Below are 27,641 nucleotides of genomic sequence, written 5' to 3'. Positions count from 1 at the left end.
TACGTTGCATAAGCCAAATAATTATAAAACAATAAAACCCGAAAGACCACCAACCCCCCCCCCCCCCCCCCCATAGACCACCTTAGACCCCGATTTTTTAAATGTCAGGAACAAACTTCGGTACAACACGAGTGGTGAATGTTGTGGTGAAGTTTCATTGAAATCGTGTGTGTAGTTTCAGAGAAGAAGGCAGATATCTATTTGGGGGTGTCCCCCAGTAAACCCCTGTTAGAACTTGATTTTTTTTTTAATGCCCTGAACAATTTTTAATCACAAAACAACAAATATCATTTGTGCCAAATTTGGTCGCAATCCCATCAGTGGTTTCGGTGAAGAAGTTTCAAGTGTTTACGGACTGACGGATTGACGGACGGACGATGTGCCATCGCATAAGCTCCCCTGAACTACGTTCCAGGTGAGCTAAAAACATTGCAGCAACCCAAAATGAAGTTTCGACTCCTACAACTACTTCTTCAACCGCACAAAATAATCATACCTTCTGGTGGGGTCAGCCGAGAAGGAAGTTTATCTCAAATCTTTCACAAACAGGCTGGTCAGGCCTGACGTTTGACTGGAGCCAAATCAGGAATTTGCTATTTGTTCATGGTGCTGGCAATAACTCACCTACTCTTTGTGAATGAAATTGTGGGATATTTAACATTCACCGAAGTAAAGCATCTGCAGATAAACTTAATCTTAAATATTCTAATGCTGGCAAATGAAATCGTGCAATCGACCATTTTAATATCCATGCAAGGGATGACGCACTGTGACAACACCCTGTCGACGAAACACCAACCCGACAGCTTATACTCGTGGCAATAATATAACCCAGACGAGACAGCTCAAAGGAAAGTGAGCTACCTCTGCACCACCCTATCATGACTGACAACAGATTCAGAGCCAGGTTAGAATGATGGATGTAAAAACGGCAGGGTGTTATAATCTTCCCTCACCTGCAATCCTCCCCCTCCTAAAAATTGCAGAATCCTCCACACCACCTAAATACTCCATGTTCCGTCCTTCACTCACTCTTGGTGACTTCCCAAACTTTTCCCTTTTCTTTCCACTCCTCCCACATTCCCTTAAACTGTGACCCTCCTTTCTCTGTGCTCTTATATACAGTGACTATAAAAGGTCTGCACCCCCTTTCAAAAATTTAACCTTTTGTTGCCTTATAGCCTGGAATAAAATTGCATCAAATCAGACTTTTTACCACCTTTCTTTACACATCGTAACCCACAACTTCCAAGTGAAAAACAAATTCTACAAATCTCAAAAAATTAATTAAGCATACAAAACGAGAGAGAATATCTTGGTTGGATAAGAAAAAAAAAAAGTCTTTCACGAACCGGCTGGCCAAGACTAACTTTCGAAGAAGGTTATGGAAGGAATCTGGAATTTGTTCATGGTGCCTGCGATAGCTCACCTACTCTTCACGAAGGACACCATGGGATCGTTAACATCCGCCAACTAATGCCAGCAGATGGAGCGGCCAGTTTAACATCCATCCGAGAAACCGCACACACATTGACGAAACAATCACCCTGCCTGTGAATCAGAAGAATGGCAGTTTTATCGCTGGGCCAAGATTCAAACCCAGGCTAGACACCTTATAAGCGAGTGTGCTTACCTTTAAGCCACCCTGCCAGCCCCATGCTCGGCCTGCTTAAACAGATAAGATCGCAACACAAATATATTCATGATTTTCGAAGTTATTTCAAGATCTGCCGATAACCCTAATCCTAATATTAAAACAACTAATACAACTTATAAAACCGTGTGTGTGCCGATCCTGGACATAGTAGAAAGCTCATTTTGTCAAACAAACATCGGAAGTTGGTAAATCTGCAGATGTTTACCCTGAAAATTGGGTGGAAGAGAAGATCCCGGTGGAGCAGGGAAGCGGTCATTTCCACCACCACTGGGTCGTAGACCCGGAACTGGAAAACGTCCTCTACCACGACCTCCTCCAACTCCACCACCACCTCCCCCTCCCCCTCCCCCTCCAAATGATGGTGGTCGCGTGGAGCTTCCAGATGGCGGCCCCTTGCTGTCGCCAGAGTTTTGGCTTGATTGACCACCTAGTGTGCGACCAGAAAATAGAAATATAAAAAGGTCAACAACAACACTTACAATGAATGATCATTGTGCAAAACATTAAACACATATATCTCAAGACAAAGAAGAGCAGTTCGGGCAATTTAAATTTCATCGCACAAACCTCAGTACCAAGAGCAGGAGGCCTAAAGTAGATCATGACTGCAATCAAAATTTTGGTAACAATTATACACGTAATTGATTCATGTTATTGAGTCGAGGTAGAGAGAGAATGTGTATGTATGCAAAAATGTAGATGTGCACGCACACAAAAAGGTCATGCAGCTAGCGGTTATGGGTCGAAAAGGTCTCCACATCCACCAGCTTCATTTAGCATGAATCAAAGTTAAAAAAAAAAAGGTCTGCCTGAAAATATTGGCCGAGCGAGCCCACCAGGCGATTTGCTATACAAGCCCTCCAGCGAGAACCAATCTGTCCATTTAACGGGTTCATTTGCCAACTTTTATAACTTTTGATGAACAAATCATAGAAACCAACTATAAATGGTGCATGAAAGCATTAGTCATCAAGTGTTTACTCAATACAGTTCAAATTTTTAGGCTTCAACATAACCGCAATTTTTTACAATACAACATTGAACCCGATTAATGTATAATACCCAATTTTCCAACTTGTTGAAAACATTCTCCAGTTGCTGCCGAGTCATTTCATGAATTTTCATTTGTGATCATCGTCCGAAGTACTTCCAAAGAATGTGGTTTTGATGAGTAAACAACAGTTTTACATAGCGCCATAAAATGTAGTCCAATGTTTTCCTTCCCCCCCAAATCCCCCCCCCCCTTAGTTTTACCCCCTTCACTTATATTGTGGTTTGAACAACCAATTCTACCCACTGCTCCACATGCTGGTTCCATACTTGAATTTGGGCCTGGCTCTCAATTTTACTTTCCTGTGCTTCAGCAGAATCTCATGGCTGGACAGTGTAGCCTTCTCTGCAGACTCCCTGCTCCATTATGCAGCACCCCCCCCCCCCCCCGAGCTCCTGACCCTGTGCGAACACACTCCAGCCGAATTGTGTGGCACCTCACTGGCACCTGTTACCTTGCGCTCTCTGGCACTCACTGTCTCAGATCCTCTTCTTGGGTAACCATAGTAACAACACCAAAATTTAGCAATCTGCCATGCTCTTCCGTTGTAGGCAGCAGAGTTGCTACGGTCTCTGCAACTCAAGGCTCAGGGCCCGGAGCGCATCTGACAAATGGCTCCGGCTCACACCTGGGCCACAATCCAAGCCCATAACTACACATTTGCAAATAATTGTTCATTCTGTTGCTTCGATCAGTCACCAACACTGTCAAAGTCTCCATTTCTCATCATCTGAATCCCCTCAGACCTGAATCTGAAATGGGGATTTCCTCCAGTAGGGGGGTGCTGCTCTCACACTCAGTTAACACCCATAATCTTGGTCCATACACTCCATTTAATTTAAACACAACCTCTGTGTCCTCTATTACTACGATCTCAGTCTGCCTACACTAAACTATACATATTAACTGTTTCAAAGCTGTTTGAATGAATGAATGAATGAAAGAATGAATGATCGTTTTACGGCCATTTTCCCCGCTAGAGCGGGGGTTAGCCTTGCGAGCCCCATGACAATCAGGGTTCCCAGGTTGAGGCAATGTTTTTATGGCCGGATGCCCTTCCTGGCGCCAACCCTGAGTCACCTCTTACGATGCGCAGGGATACGGTGTACCTATTCTAAACCGGGGTACACACCGGGATCATTCAGCCCAGCAAGCTGGTACTCAATTTGCCGACCTTGTGAGGCTGACAGGCTGAGTCAACCCCCCTGGTGTTCATTTAGCGATCGACCGGGATTCGAACCCAGGATCCTAGGATCCCAAGCTGGCACCCTGACCGCTAAGCCAACACCAGGCTACGTATCCTTTGTTTAACGATAAATATATTAAACAGGCTCTTCTGCTTAAATAGCTGCATAGGCTCTATTGATTGGGCATGACCTTATCATAGCTACAGTTGAATTTCACTCATTTTAAGCAGAGGTTCAAACCAAAGCATCCATCACTGAACTTCGCAGTGAAGTGGAAGTGATTTTTGCTCATGCCATATACAAGCAGCGAGGATGGTAGATGAAGGTTATGTTAGCTAATTTCCAAGATAATGGAAGATGACCTCAGGCAAATGACAGAGTGAATGGAGCTGAATGTTTGTGAAATACAGGATTATGTCTTTTGATTAAATCAGTCGGCATAGTGACGGATAAAAATGTCAAGGATACGTAGATCAGTGGCATATGCTTACACATTGTGTAAAGCAATAACAAACCATGCTTCATACATAGGTACACAATAAATAGAAACTTTATGATTAGAGACAAGCATCACCGACGTCCAGCTAGATTTCAATTGAGATTTTTATTTCACAGTTTATAGTTATAAAAATTACAATTTTCAAATGCAAGATATCAATTGAGATTTATAAGTTAGATTTTCATTTACAGATGCTTTCCAACGGTTCTGTAATTTCCCTCTGTGTACAGGCTTCGATGTCTGTCGGCACGCAAAATTTCAGCTTTCTACGTCACTCGGAAGGTGCCGAACATTAATATCATTCAGTCAGTAAGTGGTTAGAACGAGCTTTATATATTAAACACGGGTATTGAAGTTCTCCGTCCTGGACAAACACTGTGATGATACCTGTTGTGGAAATCATTCAAGTCCACAACTTTAGTCCATCTGTTGGTTTAATTCCATTAAGACCTTTGACATCATTCTGCAAATACAGGGATGCAATAGAAATAAGGTTTAGCTTCACATAGGTCAATCCACAATATAGTTCAATGAAAGCAAGCGTAATATTCTATGCGGTACGTACCGTTAACGAGTCTACTAGTCAATGTAACATGTCACAGGAGAAGTCGCCTAGAGCAGCGGCCGCATCGGGTCTTATAGCCGCGCCCCCCTAGCGGTGTCAGCGAGCATCACCTGGGTTCAGCATTAATACGATTTCACTACATTCTCCCCACCGTTAGAATTACACTGCCGTGCGGCTAGAATCGAGCGAGGCGTCAGCATTAACAGGGTGCGGAATTATGGTATCAGTCGGCCCAACCGTACCGGTCCAGGCGGCGAATTTCCCTGCTAGCACGTGTCCGAAATTCCCCGGGTACGGCATCACGTAACCCAGAGACCCCGGCGTCGGAGTAGCTGCCGGAGTCAGGTGACGAAGGGGGTACCGCCAAGCCTTCAGGCAAGGGTGGCTGTGGCGAAGGGAGGGTCGGCAGACGTTCAGTGACGGAAGAGTCCAGAGTCTCATAGATTGGCTCGTCCGATTCCTTATAAGGGTCGGTGACTCCGCATGGGGCAAGATGGCGTACGGAGACAGTGGACTCACGCCCATCTGCCGTCATCACATGTGCATGCTCGGGATTAGCCTGGAGTACCTGCACTTTGTCCACTAAGGGGTCGTACTTGCTCGTGCGGACCGCCCGTTTGAGTTAGGCCGGCCCAGGCTCACCGAGCCAACTGGGTAAAGACCGGATACACCCCGAGCTCCTCGGGTGGTGGAAAAGTCTCTCGTGGGGAGTCTGGTTGGTGGCCGTACATAGGAGAGCCCTAATCGAGTTCAGCGCCGCTGGTAGCGACCAAGCCCATTTATCGAGGCCCCGGCTGAGGGTCCAGAGGTTGAGCACGACGGCCCTCCATATAATCCCGTTGAAGCGTTCGATCTGCCCATTCGCTTGGGGTCTGTACGGCGTGGTATAACTAGAAGCGACGTTATTTTGGAGCAAGTAGCCTCGCACTTCCTGAGACAAAAAGACCGCACCCCGATCTGTATGCACGTAGGCCGGGTACCCAAACATAGAGAACAAATTCTGCAGGCATCGCATTACCGTGGCAGCCGTCATATCCACGCACGTATAAGCAAAAGGAAATTGCGAGTACTCATCGACGATAGTGAGCAGATAGCGAGAGTTACTCGACACCGGCAACAGGCCCTTGAAATCCATCGCCAATCTTTCCCACGGCCTCGTAGCCCTAACCAGTGTCCCCAGGGGAGGGTTATAGAAACGTGGTTTGATTTCTGCGCATATAGCGCAGTCGCGACAGATACGGCGGATATCGTCAATCGAGTACGGCAGATTACCACTACGCACAAAATGAGCGAAACGCGTCAGCCCGGATGCCCTGCAGTTTCGTGCAAAACGCGTAGGCCCTCCAGAGTGACGATACCTGCGCACGTAACCGGTCTCGATAAGGCGTCGGCGACCTGGTTATCCTTCCCCGGGCGGTATTTGATAGTGTAGCAGAAGTCGGCAAGCTCTATACGCCAGCGAGTGATTTTCTCATTCTTAATGCGCTGGGCGTGTCAGGTGTCGTACATGAACGCAACACTTTGTTGGTCCGTGATGATTTGGAAGCACCGCCCGAGTAAGTACGGGCGCCATTGCCGAATCGACTCGTCGATCGCGTACGCTTCCTTTTCGACAGACGAATGTCGCCGCTCAGCGGAGGTAAGAGTCCGTGAAAAGAAAGCCACCGGGCGCCCTCCTTGGGAGAGGGTCGCCGCTATGGCATGATCCGAGGCATCACTTTCTAGGACGAAAGATCCGCTCTCGTCGATCGTCGCCACAGCGGCACTGGCGATGTCGGCCTTAAGGCCCTCAAAGGCCACTAAAGCGGCCGGACGCAGAGGGAATGTGTCGCAGGCCACAAGGGGGTGAAGTTTTGCGGAGAAATTTTGGACCCACTTAGAGTAATGGGCGAATAGCCCGAGAGCGCGCTTCAGGGACGCCCGATCGCTGGGAGGGGCCATGTCGAGCAGAGGTTGCAGACGCTCCTTATCCGGAGCGACAGAGCCATGGGTCACAGTGTACCCCAGAAGATTTATCTTGCGTAGGGAGTATTGACACTTAGCCTCGTTCATGGTTAAGCGATACCTCTGCGCGACCTCGAGGAAGCGCTTCAGATTAGCATCATGGTGCCCTTGGTCATACCCACAAACCGTAAGATTGTCGAGATAGACGAAAACATCGGTCAAGTTCTCCCTCGCAATGAGGTCATCCATGGCCCTCTGGAAACAGGCGACCCCGTTCGTCACCCCAAAAGGCAATCGAGTAAACTGGTACAACCGTTGCCCCGACTCAAAAGCGGTATAGATACGATCTGCCCTAGAGATAGGGATCTGATGATACGCACTACGGAGATCGAGAGTGCTGTAGACCGAGTATTGGGCCACCTGTCGCACCAGCGCGTCCATCCCCGGAAGGGGGTAGGCATCCAGCTGTGTAAAACGGTTAATCGTTTGGGAATAGTCGATTACCATGCGTCTGCGGTGTGCTTCGCTTCGCACCACTAAGACCTGGGCCCGCCACGGCGACCGGCTGGGTTCTATGATGCCGTCTTTCAAGAGCTGAGCTGTCTCTCCCGCAATGAATTGCATGTCAGCTCGAGAGTAGCGCCGTGATTTTACCGCTACAGGAGTACAGTCGGAGGTTAAATTGGGGAACAGCGAAAGTGGCTGGATTTCCATTTTCGCTAGGGCACACACAGCAAGCGTGTCAGTCCCACCAACAGCAAGCATGTCTGGCCCACCAAACTCCATTTCCAGTCGTCCATGCCGCTTAAGGAAATCGTGTCCTAACAGAATGTCAGCACATAAAGCAGGTAAGACCATGAGGTGTACATCTGGGAAAACCCGTCCCTTTATCACGAGTTTCAATCGACATTCCCCCTTCGTGCTGAGCCGAAGTCCCTGGGAAGCCATGAAGATCCGTCTCGTAGTCCCCAAGACCTGCCAACCATGCCTGTGCACTAGTCGCTGATCGATAAAACTATCCGTAGACCCTGTATCCACCAAGGCACGCACACAATGGCCCTCGACCATGAGGGGAATTACGGCTTGAGCCAGGCCGGACGAGCCTGCTGGGAGTGGGACCGAACCTCCCGAGTGAGTCGGTCGCGCCTCGCGGGTGGGTCCTATGCCAGCCGCAGTTTTCCGGGCATCAGAGGGTGCCCGTGGAGTTTCGTATAAGTTGTCAGGGAGCGTTTCCATGCAATCAGCAGTGTTGCAGTCGTTGCTGGAGTATTCGTTGTTCATGGGGCATTCGTTAAAGCTGTCAGAGAGCCTTCCCATGCATTCCGCAGTTTTGCCATTCAAAATAGCCGTTTGACGAGTATGGGCCTCCATAGTCTTGCCATTCAAAATCGCCGTTTGACGAGTATGGGCCTCCGTAGTCTTGCCATTCAAAATCGCCGTTTGACGAGTATGGGCCTCCGTAGTTTGTACCAAACGCGTGTCGCCGCCAGAGGACGCTGTACGCTCTTGAGAGACGTAGCGTGTACGTACCGCCCGGGTTTGGCGAGGCCCCAAAGTCCCTCGCGTTGCCCGGAGTCTAGTCAAGGACGCCCGTTCCGTGTCCAATTGAGGATGAGACTGTTGTGGCTGTTCGATGTCTCTTGCCAAGGTCGATTGGGCGACCAGGGGCCCGCAAGGAGGGGCACTGCCCATCAAAGCCGGGTAAGGCGCCGTGTTCCGTGCTCGGCCCATAGGCTCTGCAATAAGCCCATTCAAGGTCGCGCGCGGCCGCGAACCGTGTGCGGTTTTCCGGCACACTTTTGCATAGTGCCCCTTTTGCGAGCACAAATGGCATATTGCGTCCCGAGCCGGACACACTGACCGGTGATGTCGTTGACCCCCACAGAAGTATCATGTGGCTCCGCGTAAGGCCTTGGGTCTGGCCATAGCGGCAGCCATCAGGATCCCCGGATCCTCCGCCGGGGCAACCTGGAGTTCCGCGAGCGGGTCCGTTCCCGGTTCATCGGCGGTAGCGCTCTCCAGCCGTGCGTGTAGCGAGGTCCCCGCCAAGAGGCGCGTGCGATCATAGTCGTTCGACTGCAGCCGCGCTTCGGTATATATTTTTCCTCGTTCTAGAGCCGCCGTGAAGGTCAGGTCGGTCTTCTCCAAGAGCTTGAGCCTGAGGTCCTGAGAGGAGACTCCGGAGACGAAAGCGTCTTGGAGAAGGTCAACTTGAACCTGCTAGTGAGTCCGTGGCTCCTGGGTGCTGTCTAGCAGGAGTTGCCGGAGCTCCTGGGCATAGTGATCCATCGGCTCGTTTGGTTGCTGGCGTCGTGATAACAGCAATCGCCGAGCATACACCACGCTTTTTCTTTATGTACAATCGCTTGAGCTCCGCAACAGCGAGGTCGTACGTCGCACATCGCGCGATACTGTTGTACACCTTGTAGTCGACTTTGGACTGGAGCGCTGCTAGCTTCGCGGCAGCTGTCGGCTCGACGTCCTGGTCAGCGAACTGGTTCTCCAAAGTTTTCAACCAGTGAGTCAGTTGCAAACCAGCATCCGGGGCTTGCGGGTCGGCGCAGAATTGCGAAACCACCAGCATCTTGTTTCCCGCCATGTCCGTAGATATTAATGGAATTAAGTGTTGTGGAAATCATTCAAGTCCACAACTTTAGTCCATCTGTTGGTTTAATTCCATTAAGACCTTTGACATCATTCTGCAAATACAGGGATGCAATAGAAATAAGGTTTGGCTTCACATAGGTCAATCCACAATATAGTTCAATGAAAGCAAGCGTAATATTCTATGCGGTACGTACCGTTAACTAGTCTACTAGTCAATGTAACATGTCACAGGAGAAGTCGCCTAGAGCAGCGGCCGCATCGGGTCTTATAGCTGCGCCCCCCTAGCGGTGTCAGCGAGCAGCGAGCATCACCTGGGTTCAGCATTAATACGATTTCACTACAATACCGTCACTACTGCAAACACACCAGTGCCTCTAACAGTGCAAAGATGTCCAGGTCAAATGTTGCGATGATGCCAAGGTCTGAAAACAACAGTGATATTTCCTGGTTGTGATTGGTGGGGCTAAAGACGTGTCAATGTGGCAGATCAAACCTGTTGCTTCCAGATATATATATATATATATATATATATATATATATATATATATATATATATATATATATATATATATATAGGAGATCCGCAACTCTATATATATATATATACATACATATATACATACATATATACATGTATATATATATATATATATATATATATATATATATGGCTATATATATATATATATATATATATATATATATATATATATATATATATATATATAAATGGCTCTTCCTTCTGTATGCATTTTCTACACACATCACACATCTCACACACATATCACCATACATACTTGACTGATATACATGCCTGCTGTTTTTGTAGACTCAGAAGAAGACAGACCTTTGTTGGTCGAAAGCTTGTCGACAATTAAAGATCGACGTCCTGAAGCTACGTCCGCGTCTTATTTAATCTAACGATTATATATATATGGTGATTATATATATATATATATATATATATATATATATATATATATATATATATATATATATATATATATATTATATATATATATATATATACATATATACAGTGGAACCTTGACTTACGAGTGCCCCAACTTACGAGTTTTTCGAGATACGAGCCGTCACTCTGGCAGTTTATTGCTTTGAGATGCGAGCCGAGATCCGAGTTACGAGCTTTCGCCACCCGGTCACGTGGTTATCTTGCCGTGCACGTACAGTATCTCTGTCGTAGTATAGCGCTGCATTTTAGTCAAACTCGGTATCGTTTTGAGCGCACGGTTCAGACCTTCAAGAAAAAGTTTATTTTGTAAAAATCGAGCCACGCGTTCAAAAGATATGACCGGTTTTGTTCGCCGGCACGTCGGCGCTCGAATCGAATCGAGTTAAAACGAACACTGCCGTTGTCGGGTCCGTCTGAGACAACCACCGGGCCTAGAACGCTGGGACCGGTCTCGTTGGATAGGCCTGGATCAGATCTCGAAACGCTGGAAGCTGCACCTCTCTGTGATATAATCTTGTGGACCATGACAAGAGATCGTGCGACACGTGGTTATCTTGACGTGCACGTACAGTATCTCTGCCGTCAACTTGTTCAGAGTGCCGGCGATAGCTCGCCTTCTCTTTGTGGAAAACACGGTGAGATCCTTAACATCCAACAACTAATGGGACGCAAACGGGGCGCCCAGTTTAGCGGTACACACATTGATGAATCACCCTGCCTGTGATTCACCCATGACAGGTTATAGCTGGGTCGGGATTCAAACCCAGGCTGGACAGTTTAGACTTTAGAGTCAAGTGTGCGTACCTCCAGTCCAGGCCATCCTGCCAACTTGTATGCTGCATACAGGTGAAATATAAAGCGCGAGATATTTTTTATATATACTGTATATTTAAAAAAAAATTGGTGTGGTTTTTGGCGGGCTGGAACGGATTAATAGCATTTCAATGCATTTCAATGGGGAAATTTGATTTGAGATACGAGCAATTTGAGTTACGAGCTCGGTCACAGAACGAATTAAACTCGTAAGTCAAGGTTCCACTGTATATATATATATATATATATATATATATATATATATATATATATATATATATATATTGTTACAGACACGACTTTGATGTTAAAGTGGGCCGAGCGGAATGGCCGTCGTGTCCGCACAAATTACCCGACTATACTCGACGTTGACGAAGTCGCGCGATGCTGGCTCAATAAGAAAAAGAAGACACCCGGCTGGATTACAATAACACAATACGACACCAGGGGTTCAGTTCTCAAGACCTCCGGAGGAGGTTATATTAAGGCGGAAGGTTAGATTACAACTACAAGAGGGACAGCATAGAAAGACAAGCACTTAGACACACTCTTATATTAACCCCAACAGACGACAGATAAACGGGACAAAAGGCTGACTCACACGGGGATTGATGGAAAGGACAGGCGGGTAGCGATGGCTCCAGGTGCACCTGGGCTCAAAGGTCAGAATCGACTCGGTCCGGTCCAGAGATGCGGGGAGGTCGCAGCGCTCGGATGGCGTCTTGTCTGCTCAAGCTGGGGGCGCATCTGACTCAGCGCTCGCAGGTGGCTTTCCTTCTCCAAGCTGGGTGCGCATCTGACGTCACATCCGGCGCGGGGCCGCGTATATCCGGCGGGGAGTGACACGCCCTCGGCTCGTTAGCTCCGCCTCGTGGAATCGGCACGTTGCTTCTCATTGGGCGCGTGCGGGGGGTTTACCAGGCTCCGCCCTTGACGAGGAGCTGACAAGGAGCCCCTTCGTGGTAACCCCGTGGAGCGCATGGTCTATGGCGCTAATCGAGCCGGTGTGAGGACGCATCCTCCCCCGCTCCGCCGCCATCTCCTCTGTTGTTGTTGTAATTGTTGGGGAAGAAGATGGAAGGAGGTATGGGAAAGGTCCTAAACTCACTACTGATGCCATATAATCACATTCTGGTGCAACGAAGAGTCATAATTAATGGAAACGAGGCCTTAACTGACATAGATTAAGAATAACTAGGAAGATGTCCGAAAGTTGTCTACGTGTGGTGCGGTGGACCTGGGCACGACATTTAATGGGGGAATAAGGGGAAGGTAGGCTCTACTGATTGTTATTTACATGCAATGGGACTAGGGAATGGGGGATTGGGGAAAGTTGGGGAGTATTGGAGAAAATAGGGGAATATTTACAAGCGGATATGGAGGCCAAATTCCATATTCGCAACATTGCACCCTTCTCTACCCTCGGGGCGTCCCGACCCGATAAATTTTTACCTACTTTAGTGTGGCACGCAATGTAGTTCCCTCTACTATTAACTCTACCCTGAGTGCGACAGTTTTACAGATATTCACAAATGAGTAAATATGTCCCCCTGCGACGTTGCACCCTTCTCCTCACAGAAACACACCCACAGGATAACCGAATCCGGAAAGAATTCGCAAACTAAACATACAGCCGGTAGGGAGCATTATTTACAAGACTACGCTGCTATTTACACTACGATCCAGGACCTGTTTTTGTAGGAACACATGCAGATGTTATGCATAGAGAGAGCGCGCTTGCCAACATCGATACACCAACCCACGAGTGCTCTGTGGCCGACGGCCTTTAATAACGTGCAGAGCACCCTTCCCGAGCATCAACAGCACCACCCCACCACCAATCGGTGCAGTCACCATTGTTCATTGGAATAAAAATAAATTCGACAACCCCTAACCCTGCAGGTGTCTCTTGCTCTTCTTGTGGTGCACTTGGTGGTGTTAACTATTAGTGGTTCACCTGTATGGCATAGGTGCCACGTTGATCCATAGGTCCATCCCCGGGTGGTGCTTGGCCGCAAACGAACTGCGGTCCATTGTGGGTGGCCACAAACATTGCGGTCCATATGGTGTATCGATCCCGGCAGCAAACAGCGAAAGTGCAGGCCCACAACTGCGCAGCCAGCACCTCTCTCTCCTCTCTCTCTACCCCAAAGCCAGATCCTCGGAGGTGGGAGACAAAAGAAGCAGACAAGTGAGTAAGGTGGTAAGGGCGCAAAAGTGCACGCAATATAAGGTAATGCACACTGGGGGCACATGGGAACCAGGTGAGACAGGTACGTTCCTATCGTACGCCCCCCCCCACCAGGTAACCTACATGGCCCCTCCCTTACCCCTTACTGTATCCACACAACACAACACTACCCATAAACATCTACTTTACAAATCAACAAACATCCCTACTGTCTTCCCCGTTCCTCCCATAAACCAAATTCGTCTTCTCTCCCTCCTAACCAATCAAATTTGCCATTTTCAACTCTCATCAAAATTTGCCATTTTCAACTCAACATCAAAATTTGCCATTACCAATTCATCATCAGTCCCTCCTAGGGAGGGAGAGATGGAATCACCCCAATGTCTCATCCACGTCGTGATGCGTCTCACAAATCCTCACAGCAATCTCATTTCCTGCACAAAACAAAGAAAACACAGGTGTGGAGTCATCATCATCACCACAGGTAAGTGGCTGCGTATGGTGCGACAGGTTCTTCAATCCTAACTATTTCCTAAATGACTTTAACAACTTTACACTACCCGGGGTCTTTCTCCGGCCAAACCATTGGCCCTCTTACTCTATGGGTTCTAAAAACCAATTCCCATTGGCCAAACTGTGGTGCTCTTCAATTTGGGGTCTCACTCCCCCGATTCATCTCCCGGTGCCCTCGCACAATTTCTGGGCTGCGGCGTGTACCTCTCCCAGTGGGTCTACCCACCTGCACACCTCCACCACTGCAGTTGCCTCCGAGCTTACCTGCTCCTTACCCTAACCTAACTACCTGGGGCAGGCCCTCTGGCGCTCTCCCCACTCGGTGCCCTCTCTGGCACTGGGCTGCCCGATCCACACCCGGGATCCTCAGGCACCCACTCACAACTACCGGCTCCCAGAGCCCACCTGCGGCCTCACCTGGCCGACATCTTCACAGTGGTGGAGTGCCCAACCAACTACACACACTAACAGGCTACACGCCCAGCCATTTCCACAACACTAATGCACCCATCCACAACACCATTCTGCAACCGCACCACAGATGCCAATATCCAACCACAATTTACCTGTACCCTCTACCTAACACTTACACTACCCGCCCCGGGTATCCGTGATGGGGGTCCACTCTTCCCCCATTCACACCTTCGCACCATGCACACCACTCCGTACCACTCACTCCAACTCTCTCCACACACCTGTACTTGCACACCTGTGCTCTCATTCTTGGTGCCGCCTGCACCCTTCTCTCCCCAAGCGCATTCGCGCTGATCCACACACTCACTACTCACTCACTGCTCCACACACCTGTCCAGTTGCACACCTGTGCAATCACACCTGTTCAATTCTCACACAGCATCATCTCATCTAACTACTCCCTTCTGAAACTTGCGCTTCCCAGTCGTCCCTTTAAACTATTGCGCTCCCTCGTCATTATCATCCACTCTAATCTACCTGCGTCCCCACTACAGGTATCAGTCACTAACTAACCTTAACGTTACCTAATGTCATCTTCGCTAGATCCCTACACACCATATCCTAACCCACCCGGGCTAGTTTTCACTGCCATACACCCCATAAGCTATTGCTCCTTTGCCCCACACATGGGAAGGGTGGCAGGGATGCCATCCCACCACATCGGGGGTCTCTCACTACCAATTTTGCACATCAAATTTCAACAAATTAAAAATTTGCCAATCACTGCCCATCATCTGCCAATCACTACTGCCAATCCCTTGCCAATCATCAAATTTTATTTTTCTCTAATTTTGGGTCCAAAACACTAACCTCATCACCCAGTCGACTCACTAATACCTCTCGGTGCGCCAATCCCTGTCCAAAGCCGGGCTTCGTAAAGCCAAGCAATGGATGCTGGTTGTTTTGTGCCAGCGGCTGGATGCGTCCGGCACTCGGTGCAGGGACGGGGGCTTACCCGTGCCGAGATCCCACACACCACCTCGGCGTGGAGCCATCCAATGCCCCGATCTAGACCTGCCGGCACGTCTCACCAAAAAGTGGTCGCCATGACGACCCTTTCTATCGGGCTGCCAGCTCCGCCTAGTGGAGCCTGGACGCGGCCGTTCAAAGCGAGGCCCAGCACGCACCGAGGGCCCGACTCGGCTATAAGTCGTTCTAAACTCTACCCCGTCTAACGTCGATGCTTCACCTGCATGCTTACATCCCGCAGCCCGTTCCTTGCTCACACATCCAGCCGTGCCCATGCTCCTCGTACCTTTCCTTACACACCCAGGTACACTCATTCCACTCACAGCCTTGGTCACACACCTGACCACCGAACACTTTGGCACACATTCGTTGGTCGCACACCTCACCAAAACACCTCTTCGCGCCCCCTCCTCAGTCACCTCCTCTGTGACAATCACAGGTGTGCTCTCATTCGCACACCCAACCACGTGCCTCACCACCAACTCCAGCGTGCATTCCCACTCACGCTCTACCATTCCAGGTGTGCATCCTTCCATCCCAGGTGTACATCCTCGCTCACCTGTCACAACTAACTCACGCTCCATGTCACTCTCACTACTTTCACCTCCATTCCTGACAGCGCACTCACCCTTACTCTTGACAGCACACTCTTTCCTCATGCGCCTGTCCGTCACACACCTTTCTCGCACACACTCTCCCGTTACACCCTCTGTAACACTCACCACAGCTGTGCATTCTTCCTTGCCTTTGACAGCGCACTCTTTCCCCATGCACCTGTCCGTCACACACCTTCCTCGCGCACACTCTCCCGTCACACCCTCTGTAACACTCACCACAGGTGTGCATTCTTCCTTGCCTTTGACAGCGCACTCTTTCCCCATGCACCTGTCCGTCACACACCTTCCTCGCGCACACTCTCCCGTCACATCCTCTGTAACACTCACCACACCGCGCTTCCATGTGCCCCCTCGCACACGCGCTACGACCGACTCACTCTCGCCAGCACCCTCACTCCTTGGCACGCATTTTTTCCTCACACACCCCAGAGTCGGACTTTCTCGCACACCTCCTCTTTCGCACACCAGACCTGTCGCACACTTCACCAACGGCCTCTCACGAACACCCGGGTCTATCTCGACCCCCAAGCCTCTTAAATCACCTGGCGCATCATACGCACGACCATATTGGTCACCACTTACACCGGGTCCTCTTCCTCTTCGCTTCTCCTCCATCACCTGCGAATCCCTCATCCGGTTAATGAGCACATCATCACGATCCAAACACAGACTTTGGACCAATTCTTTTATCTCCTCTTTTATCTCTTTCTTATCCCCTCTCCGTCGCTTCTTAATTTCGCTCATCCCTTCTTCCACTTCTTCTAATTTGTGCTTCACCTCTTTTATTCCCCGGTACGTCTCCTCAAGCTCGTCCTCCAAGGCTACCTTGACCGTTTCCATGTGCGTCCTCACCTGCCGGTCCTTCGTCTCCATAACCTCTATCACCTCGTCCAGCCTCGTTGTCAGTCCCTCACGTACCATCTGACATTCCCTCTTTGTCGCTATCAAGTCGTTTTTTATGTCGTTTTGTGTCGCTTTTAACCCTCCTAATACCGCAGTGTTCCTTTGAACCTGCTCCACTAACTCCGTTTGTCCCACCGTCAGCTGCTCCACCTCCTGCGTCAGGTCCTCTATGCCCCCTTGTAACTTTACAGTCCCCTTTCTCACCTCCTTCTCCATGTGCTCCTTACAGTGCCTCACCTCCTCGCGCACTCCTCCGACCTCCTCACTCACTCCTCTTCTGATCTCCTCTCCCATCACTTGCATCTCCTGCCCAGATGCCACCCTCATCTGCTCCATTTCCTCCCTGTGAGCATCCAGTTTGGTTTCTACCCCCATTCTGACCCCCTCTATCTGCTGCTCCATTTGTTTAACTTCCCTTTCCGCTTGGTCCCTCATGTCCCTCAATTTGCCTTCCATACTGTTTTCTAACCCCTCTAACCCATTTTTCACTCCCTCTATCTGATTCTCCTGGGCAGCCATTCTGTTTTCCACCCCCGTTAACCCATTCTTTACCTCTTTTATCCCGTTGTCTAACCCCTCAAAATTATTGTCTAACTTCCCAAATTTCTTGTCTAACTCCTCAAAATTATTGTCTAACTTCCCAAATTTCCTGTCTAATCCCTCAAAATTATTGTCTAACTTCCCAAATTTCCTGTCTAATCCCTTAAAATTATTGTCTAATCCCTCACCGGTACCCCTCGCTTCGTCCCTCATTACCCCCATTTGGCCCTCCATCCTATCCATTTTTGCATTCAGTTGGGTCAAGAATAATCTGAGGTCAAACCCGGTTTGCCCAGCGTCCCCAGCCGCCACCGCAGGCTCGCCCTCCGCGGCGCCGCTATTTTGGGCCCCTTCAACCACGTGAGCGAGCGCGCCATTTTGCGCGCCCGCTACTTCGTGCGTGACGGCGCTATTTTGCGAACCTGCCGCCCTCACTGCTTCGCTCTCCTCTTGTCCCTCAATTTGGTCCTGGACCGACCCTGCTTCACTCTCCCCTACCGGACCCCAGCCGTCTTGATCCGCCATAGCGCGACTTTCAAAATTCGAGTTTCGTAAAACAAATCCAAATTTTTTTTTTTTCGTTATAATTTCGGCGAGCGCAGTAACCGCGGGACCGCGCTCCGGCTCGATTTTGTCGAGCGCAGTACGCGCTCCGAACCGATTTTCCCTCCCAAAATTTGGGCCTAACTAATTTAGTCCCGGGTCCGAATCTCACTCCTCGACACCAATTGTTACCGTACTAACACAATTGGTGTCCAAAATTTGGGCTAAATAAATTTAGTCCCAGGTTCGAATCCAACTCCTGACAACCAATTGTTACAGACACGACTTTGATGTTAAAGTGGGCCGAGCGGAATGGCCGTCGTGTCCGCACAAATTACCCGACTATACTCGACGTTGACGAAGTCGCGCGATGCTGGCTCAATAAGAAAAAGAAGACACCCGGCTGGATTACAATAACACAATACGACACCAGGGGTTCAGTTCTCAAGACCTCCGGAGGAGGTTATATTAAGGCGGAAGGTTAGATTACAACTACAAGAGGGACAGCATAGAAAGACAAGCACTTAGACACACTCTTATATTAACCCCAACAGACGACAGATAAACGGGACAAAAGGCTGACTCACACGGGGATTGATGGAAAGGACAGGCGGGTAGCGATGGCTCCAGGTGCACCTGGGCTCAAAGGTCAGAATCGACTCGGTCCGGTCCAGAGATGCGGGGAGGTCGCAGCGCTCGGATGGCGTCTTGTCTGCTCAAGCTGGGGGCGCATCTGACTCAGCGCTCGCAGGTGGCTTTCCTTCTCCAAGCTGGGTGCGCATCTGACGTCACATCCGGCGCGGGGCCGCGTATATCCGGCGGGGAGTGACACGCCCTCGGCTCGTTAGCTCCGCCTCGTGGAATCGGCACGTTGCTTCTCATTGGGCGCGTGCGGGGGGTTTACCAGGCTCCGCCCTTGACGAGGAGCTGACAAGGAGCCCCTTCGTGGTAACCCCGTGGAGCGCATGGTCTATGGCGCTAATCGAGCCGGTGTGAGGACGCATCCTCCCCCGCTCCGCCGCCATCTCCTCTGTTGTTGTTGTAATTGTTGGGGAAGAAGATGGAAGGAGGTATGGGAAAGGTCCTAAACTCACTACTGATGCCATATAATCACATTCTGGTGCAACGAAGAGTCATAATTAATGGAAACGAGGCCTTAACTGACATAGATTAAGAATAACTAGGAAGATGTCCGAAAGTTGTCTACGTGTGGTGCGGTGGACCTGGGCACGACATTTAATGGGGGAATAAGGGGAAGGTCGGCTCTACTGATTGTTATTTACATGCAATGGGACTAGGGAATGGGGGATTGGGGAAAGTTGGGGAGTATTGGAGAAAATAGGGGAATATTTACAAGCGGATATGGAGGCCAAATTCCATATTCGCAACAATATATATATATATACACACAGACTTGGCATTTAATATGGAATATATATTTTTCATGACTTGGGTTTACTTTCTTAACTCAGTATATCAATCTGGTGAGTTTCTTTTACACTTTGGTGATTTATTTGTTAAAAGAACCATGTCACTGATTGTCTGTCGCAGCAAGAAGTCAACAACAGGATTATATCACAGGTGGCGTGGCAAAATGTACGGACAGGTGCATTTGATGATTGGCTTCACAGTCGGGTATACAAGGGTTGTTGCGTTCTGAATTGGTGGAAAACAACTGCTGCACGTCTCCAAAAGTTATTGCCGCTTCCTCTGGAGATGGTCCGTCAACTCGACAATGCTGTTTGTCATGGAGTGGTGGCTTTACGAAATTACGGCATGAAATAGCGTGCTATTGCTCGGCAGTATGGCATCACTCAAGGTCAGGTGTCAAAGATCCTGAAACGAAATGCTCAGAGGGGTGTCCCTACTCCAATACCAAGGCCAGGACGTCCCCGCAGAACCACAAGGAGGGATGATCGCCAGCTGCACCGGTTAGTCCGCAATGGCCGTACCAAGTCAGCTAATCGGCTTAGGGCTGAGTGGCAGCAACTGACAAATGTGCCTGTATCCAGAAGGCTAGTCAACCAATGACTGGTTCAAGCAGGCTATCGTGCCAGGCATCCCCTAAGAAAGCCACGCCTGACCAGACAACACCGCCAGCGCCGATTGCAGTGGGCCAGAGAGCACCGTCAATGGCAGCCAGGACACTGGAATCAAGTAATCTTCAGTGACGAGTGTAGATTTCTGGTCTATCGTCAAGATGGCCACGTCCGAGTGCACAGACAAGTGCATGAAGCCTACAACGAAGATTGTATAGTGCCAAGAGTCCAAGCTGGAGGTGGTGGGGTGACCGTTTGGGCTGCTTTTCATGCAGGGGGTAAAACTGACCTGGTTGTTCTGAATGGAAACCTGAACCAGTTCAAGTACAGGGCCATTCTGGAAGAAACATTGCTTCCATTTGCTCGTGCAGCCTTTCGAGGAAACTTTGTCTTCCAAGATGACAATGCACGGCCTCATTGTGCTCGCATGATCCAACACTTTCTTGCTGACCGTGGTGTAGAGCATATGGAGTGGCCTGCCATGTCCCCGGATATGAATCCGATAGAGAACTTGTGGGCAGAATTAACGCGTCAAATCGACCACTTGGACCAGCAGCCGACCTCTGTGCGTGAATTGCAGCAGGCTATTGTCACTGCATGGCAAGCGATTCCTGTCCAAACCTTGGCAAATCTCGTGAACAGCATGCCTCAACGTGTACGTGCTCTCCTGAATGCTCGTGGGGGTTACACGAAGTACTGAACTGTAATTTTACTGTCTGTAATCCCAGTCGTAATTTATCTTTTGTTTTTGTTAAAAAAAATTTGGCTAATGTGCAAAATAAAGAGATACTTCTGGAAAACGTACAGAAGTTTAACACAGTACTGTCCATGAATTGAGTTCGATATCAGTTTACATCACTTTCAAGGATCAATTTATTTGTTTTGAAATGTCAAATGTGGTTTTTGTTTCTTTTAAAAGTCACATTAACAAAATCTAGAATAATTTCAGCATAATTCCAATGAACTTTTGGTTCTAAGACATCTTGAAAAGTAAGTTCACCCCCACAAAAAAAATATTCCATATCAAATGCCAAGTCTGTATATGTAATATATATATATATGTATGTATGTATGTGTGTATATATATATATATATATATATATATATATATTGTTGCGGTTTTGAGATCCCATACTTGTAAATATAACATCATTAAAGGTTAAAGGTTGCACCCCATAGGTAGGCCACAAGCAACACGTAGGTCACCATCGGACGTCAGTTATTTCATAGTATGTGTTTAGATAAGGCCATTCCCAATAGTTGCATCTGCGTTGCGTAAAACAAATAAGTGTAGGCCCATTTCGTTCATTTTGGCAGACTCCCTCCAAGCGACGCCGTTAAGCGCTCTCCGGTCTGTGCCCCATCGGCCCTCGCAATTTGTTACGCTCCTTGGCCATCAGCCTTTGCTGCCCTTGGGCTCGCTCAAACCAGCTCAAAAGCCACGAGGTGAGGCCCGAAAAGGGGGGCGGAGCGCAAGGATGGAGGTGCGGCCACGTCAAACAGCCATCAAGGCGGAGCCGGTAAGCCATCACCAGCCAACTAGGGCTGAGGTGAGATCGCCTGACCGGGCGTGGTTGGGGCTTCCAGAGTGTTCGCTGGCTTGGCTTATAAAAGCACTGACCCAAAGCCCTCATAAGGACTGACTGGGTGAGCTCGCATGAAAAGGACTGGCGAGAAGAACTTCATGGTATAAAGAGTGCATTCGGAAGGACTGTGCGGAGAGGACTTACGTGCTCATTACAAAGGACTCGAGAGAACTTATCGTGGTTGAGAGGACTTTAGGGGGCGAGCGCGTTGTTGAGAGGACTCGTGCCAAGAGAGAGTGGAGAGGAGATGGTAAAAGGACTCGTTGGAGCGCGCGCTAAAGAACGGCGTTACAACGACTTATTGCAAGGACTCGCGTTATGAGCCTTGATTGAGGCGGCTGCTTTGGAAGGACGTGTGTGAAAAGCGCTTCCTATAACCGCCAGTTTACCGACCTTCCCCTGTATAATTGTCTGTTCGCGCCTACGCTACGCGGAGAGCTGTCTGCCGTCCACCATCATCGCCTGGTACGGGTCGAGGACCGGAGCCGGACTGGAGCCTGAACGCCATCGCCGGACCTTCCACCCTACCTTCTACATCCCCGCGTGAGTCTGCATCTGAGACCGAATCTGAGAGTGATCGGGCCCGTGTCCAGGGAATATAATAAGACTGTTATTAAGGTTGCCCTGTGTACTTTTTCTTCTTCTTTCCTTGTACATTCTTTCGTTTCCTCTTCTTTGTACATTGTTAATAAATCACCTTGTTCTTTCTGGTTTCCTCTTAATCCGATCGTCCTAGTCTTTTCTCCATTGGATAATAGTGGGGCAGATATGTGAAAAAGATGTTCATTTCCGGCAGAAAGTGTGAAATTTCGCATACAGGGGTATTTTGGGGCGCTGATTTCAAAAATTGGCGGATCCAAGAGATCTAACCAATGGACCGGCCGCCATCTTGAATTCCAATATGTCCGCCAAGACGAAATGTTGAAATTCCCTATCTTGGGTTCTAAATGACCTGTGGCGCTGAAATTTGGTACACAAGGGTATGTTGACATGCTGAGTTCAATAATGCAATAATTTGAAATGTCTGACAAACGGTATGGCCGCCATTTTAAATTCCAATATGGCCGCCAAGACAAACATCGATGTTTTCATTGCTTTAATAGCACAGTGTACGGTAATGTCATAATGTTAAATCATTTGAGCATTATTATGATAACTGGAAAATTGTTGCATCTCAAATCTACTGATGGGTTTGTAATTTTGTCGGAGGCAGTAGAAATTTGGGAAATTCAGCGCCCCAAAATACCCCTGTATGTGAAATTTAACACTTTCTGCCGGAACTGAACATTCACATGACATTCCAATAATTTATTTTTTTAATGTTTTTTCTCTTTCAGATCCAATGTCGAAATCAAAGAAAACATCGTCAACAATTCCAATGCCAACAGACTGGAACATTTGCGCTCTTTGCCAGAAACGTTCTGAAAATGAACCACTAAGAGATGCACGTAAGGGCAGCAATCAGTCGTGTCTAGACGTCTACGAGAATCTTGCTCAAAATCTCAAGGCATTGAATGATTTAGGTGCCTTGCCTTGCGGGATAAACATTTCCCGACTAGATGATGGTTGCGGTATTGCAGAAACCCTAGCTGCGCATGCTGCCAAATGGCACAAAAACTGTTATGTGCAGTGCAGCAGCTCTCGTGTGGCCAGGGCTGAATCAAGGGAAAGAAAGCAAAGTTCAGACCTTAAACTTGGTGAAGAAACTTACTCGCCTGTTAAGAAAAGACTCAGAACAAGTTTCAAATCTCCATCCGTTGAACAGAGTACTGCTAGCACATGTTTCTTTTGTGATAGCATTATCAGTAATGAAGAAATAGTCCACAGAGCGGCAACAAAAAATGTAGATTCCAATGTTCGATTGATGGCAACAGAATTGAGGGATACAAAACTCCTGGCTAGATTGTCTGTAGGTGATATGACGGCATCAGATGCTGTTTATCACAAGAAGTGCATGACTGTTCTCCACACTCGATACAGATCATTTGTAAGAAAGAATGAGGAAGCCAGTTCAAGTGAAAATATGCCACCAGAATCAGTAGCTTTGGCCGAATTGATAGCCTATTTGGAAGAAATGAAGTGTACAGATGACAGTTACACTTTCAAGTTAGCCGATCTCACAAAGCTTTATACAGAACGTCTGGCACAACTGGGAGGTGATATCTCAAAGAGGATTAATTCAACTCACCTTAAGGACAAGCTTCTCAGACACCTTCCGCAACTTGAGGCACATAAGAGCAACCATGAAGTGGCACTGTCATTCAAAGAGGACATTGGAGAAGCTTTATTGCATGCTTGTAGACAAAGCTCTGACAACGACGCAGTCATTCTCATGAGAGCTGCCCAGATTGTGCGCAAAGATATTTTGCAAAAGCAATACCAATTCAATGGATCCCTAGTTAACGAATCATATAACAACTCACCACCATCATTGGCAGCGTTGATGGAAATGATTCTTGCTGGTACAAACATACAAAAACAAAACGCAAACAACAAGGGAGGCGTCTCTTTGCAATCCTTAACTCAACTTGTAACATTCAACACTATGAAACGAGGAAGGTTGGAAACTACAGCAGTACGTCACAATTTGAAACGTGAAACATCACTGCCACTTTACCTGGGTCTTCTCATTCATAGCAAAACAAGGAAACGGGATCTCGTTGACGTTCTTTTTCAACATGGTTTGTGTGTTTCCTATGATCGCATACTGGAGGTATCCACAGATGAGGCCAACAGAGTCATAGAAATATACAAACATGACGGCGTTGTGTGTCCAACAAAATTGCGAAGTGGATATTCACAACAGGCAACCTAGACAACATAGATCACAACCCATCATCAGCATCAGCACAAAGTTCATTTCATGGAACCGCGTTATCACTGACACAACATGTTTCACATGACAAAAGTGGCAGCATTCGAAATCATGAGAATGTCACTGAGAATGAGAACAAACAGCGCTCCAAAACCATAGCCGCCCTTCCTGCATCTTACAGTGATGTGCCTCCTGAAACATTTCCAACTAATAATCCCATTCCAAGAAAACCAAAAGGTCCATCCACTCCAAGTGTGTCCTCCGGAATACAGGACAAAGAAAGTCAGTGGCTTTCGTTTGTACAAAGTCTGCAGGAGAAGGAAGGTCTTGAGAGTGAAGATAATATCTCCTGGTCAGCATACATGGCAAATCTGCAGGTTGAAGTTCCTCGGCCTCCTGCAATTACAGGACTGCTACCTCTGTTCCACGAGAGTGCTCACACATTGGCAATGGTGAAGCATGGAATGAATTTAATCAAGCAGGCGACAGAACTAGTAAACCCCGGACAAGTTCCAGTTCTGACCGTTGATCAACCACTCTATGCAATTGCAAAGAAGATTCAATGGACTTGGCCAGGTATATATGGTGAAGACAAGTTGTGATGATGGGAGGACTTCATGTAGAGATGGCCTTGTTGAAAGCGATCGGCAGCTTCCTGGAGGGGAGTGGCTGGGCAAGTGTAATGACCAGTGCTGGTGTAACAACAGAGGGAAGAGCAGATAGTCTTCACAAAGGTTCGCAAATATCGAGGTTACAATGGGCACACCAAGTCACAGTAGCGGCGTTGTACGCTCTGCAGTGAAAGGCATACGATGACTACCGGAAAACATGTGAAACTGAAGATTTACAATCATTTGATCTTTGGAGCAAGAAGATGGCTACAAAGTACCCCCAGTTTTGCTACTGGAATAAAGTCCTGCAGTTGGAGTGTCTTCTCTTGGCATTCATAAGATCACAACGGGAAGCCAACTACACGCTCTATGTGGAGACTCTCACGGCGATCATTCCGTGGATGTTTGCCATGGACCATTACCATTACGCCAGATGGTTGACAGTGCATGTAACAGACCTTCAGGAACTTTCAAACGATTCCATGGATATCCATCGTGAATTTGTCAAGGGGAACTTTGTCACTCAGAAGTCATCACACAAGTTCTCTGCTATGGCACACGATCAGATACACGAACAGCAGAACGCTTATGTGAAAGGTGATGGTGGAGTCATTGGAATTACTGAGAATGAAGGGGCTCTTCGCCGGTGGATGGTAGCTGGTGCAGAAATAGCCAGAATCCTGAATGAGTTTGAGGACCAGTTTCAAAGACAGAGGCAAACTGATGTCCGCCACCACGAACAATTGCCTAGTGTCCAGAAATCCTTTGCATCAGATCTCAATAATGCAATCAGTTCCTTTGAAAAACTTGGAAACCCGTTTGCGGAAGACAGTAATGACTTGTATGTGCTTGACACAAAGGTCATCATGCCTGATGAAGTGATAGCCGCAGTGCGATCCATGGAGGACACTGGCAAAACACAATTTGACGGATTTGTGGGGCAGCGAATCAAGGATCCTTCTGACAATTTCTATGATAGCATTTCAAAGAACAATCTGCCACTGTTGAAATCGAAGCCCAAGAAAACACCTGGAAAGTCTGAGGCGAAGATTACACGTATGAAAAGTAATGTGGAGCTCTTCTCACGAATGTACATTTCTTGCCAAACTAGAGATGGTGATCTTAACACATTTTATGAATATGAGTGTCATGGGTGGCCACCTGCATTGGCTGAAGGTATCAATACAATGCGGCCACCAACCGGCAAGGCTGATCTTTTGCCCTGTTTGGAAGCTTTAGCACAACGTCCTCGTGATGCGCCCAAAGGAGAAGTTCGTATTTTCGATGGGGCTGCCTTAGTCCATCATTTGGAGCCTAAGAAGTGCAACAGTGTGATCAGGACATTTGGTGACTATGCACAGAAACAGGTCCTTCCGTACATTGCCCGAAAGTTAAATGAGGGGACTGTGATGCGTGTTGATGTGGTGTGGGACACCTACAGAACGGACAGTCTCAAAGAAGGCACCAGGCTTGGTCGTGGCACTGGCATACCACTCCATGTGACTGAACAGACATCCGTGCCACGAAACTGGAGCAGCTTCCTTCGTGTAGATTCCAACAAAAAGACATTATTCAGTTTCCTTGCTGATTCCCTGCAAACGATGCCTATTCCAGAGGGAAAAACACTTCTTACAACCTTAGAAGAAGAGGTTAAATCAAAGCCCCCTTCTGATGTTTCTCAAATTCAACCATGTACGCATGAAGAGGCTGATTCACAAATGATGCTACATGCCTGGCATGCATATCAGCAGGGGTACAGAAGTATCGTCATTCATGCAACAGACACGGATGTGGTTGTGTTGGCTATCGCAATGGCAAGTATTATGGACGGTTGTGCAATGTGGTTGGCATTTGGACATGGAAACTATTTCAGGCACATTTCTGCTCACACTATTGCGACTCACATTGGCCCTGAACGCTCATGGGGGCTTCTATTCCTGCATACTGTTTCTGGATGCGATACTGTTTCTGCCATATGTGGGATTGGCAAAAAGACTGTGTGGAGCATATGGAATTCCATGCCAAACTTGGGGGAGGTCTTCAATCATCTCTCACATGCACCAGCGGAAGTAACAGATGATGACATGGACAACATAGAGAGGTTCTTCGTTGTTCTGTACAGTAGAACTTCCCCTCTGAAGAAAGTGAACGAAGCACGCAAGCAGCTGTTTGCTCAGGGAAATCGGCAATCGGAAAATATTTCACCGACAAAAGAGGCACTGCGTCAACATGTGAAGAGGGCAGTCTTTCAGGCCGGTCACATCTGGGGACAGTCCCAAATTGCTAACCCAGAGCTGCCTTCACCTGCAGATTGGGGATGGGCTAAAAATGCAGATGATGTCTGGCATCCATTTTGGACAGTAATGCCAGAGGCGTCAAAAGGGTGCCGAGAGCTGATCAAGTGCAAGTGTAAAAAACGGTGTGCTGGAAATTGCAAATGTGCTGCTGCTAATCTACCATGCACAGAACTATGTTTCTGCTCTGGACAATGCTTCCGAGATGAGCAGGAGGAGAAGTAAAACGGATGGAAAAAAGCTTGCAGCA

At 48.1% G+C, this 27,641-nt stretch overlaps 1 protein-coding gene across 1 annotated transcript in view; it reads right to left on the bottom strand.

The window, feature by feature from the left end:
- Positions 1 to 27,641, bottom strand: part of LOC137423003 (cleavage and polyadenylation specificity factor subunit 6) — a 115,733-nt gene that overhangs the window by 16,131 nt on the left and 71,961 nt on the right. The window contains 1 exon segment of the mRNA XM_068109747.2: positions 1,863 to 2,084. Coding sequence (XP_067965848.2) covers positions 1,863 to 2,084 — 222 coding nt within the window.

The sequence above is a fragment of the Myxine glutinosa genome, chromosome 3 (assembly GCF_964187855.1).
Source record: "Myxine glutinosa chromosome 3, kmMyxGlut1.1, whole genome shotgun sequence".
NCBI lineage: Eukaryota > Metazoa > Chordata > Myxini > Myxiniformes > Myxinidae > Myxine > Myxine glutinosa.
The sequence above is the reverse complement of the archived record's forward strand: the minus strand, read 5'-3'. Positions and strand labels throughout refer to the sequence as shown.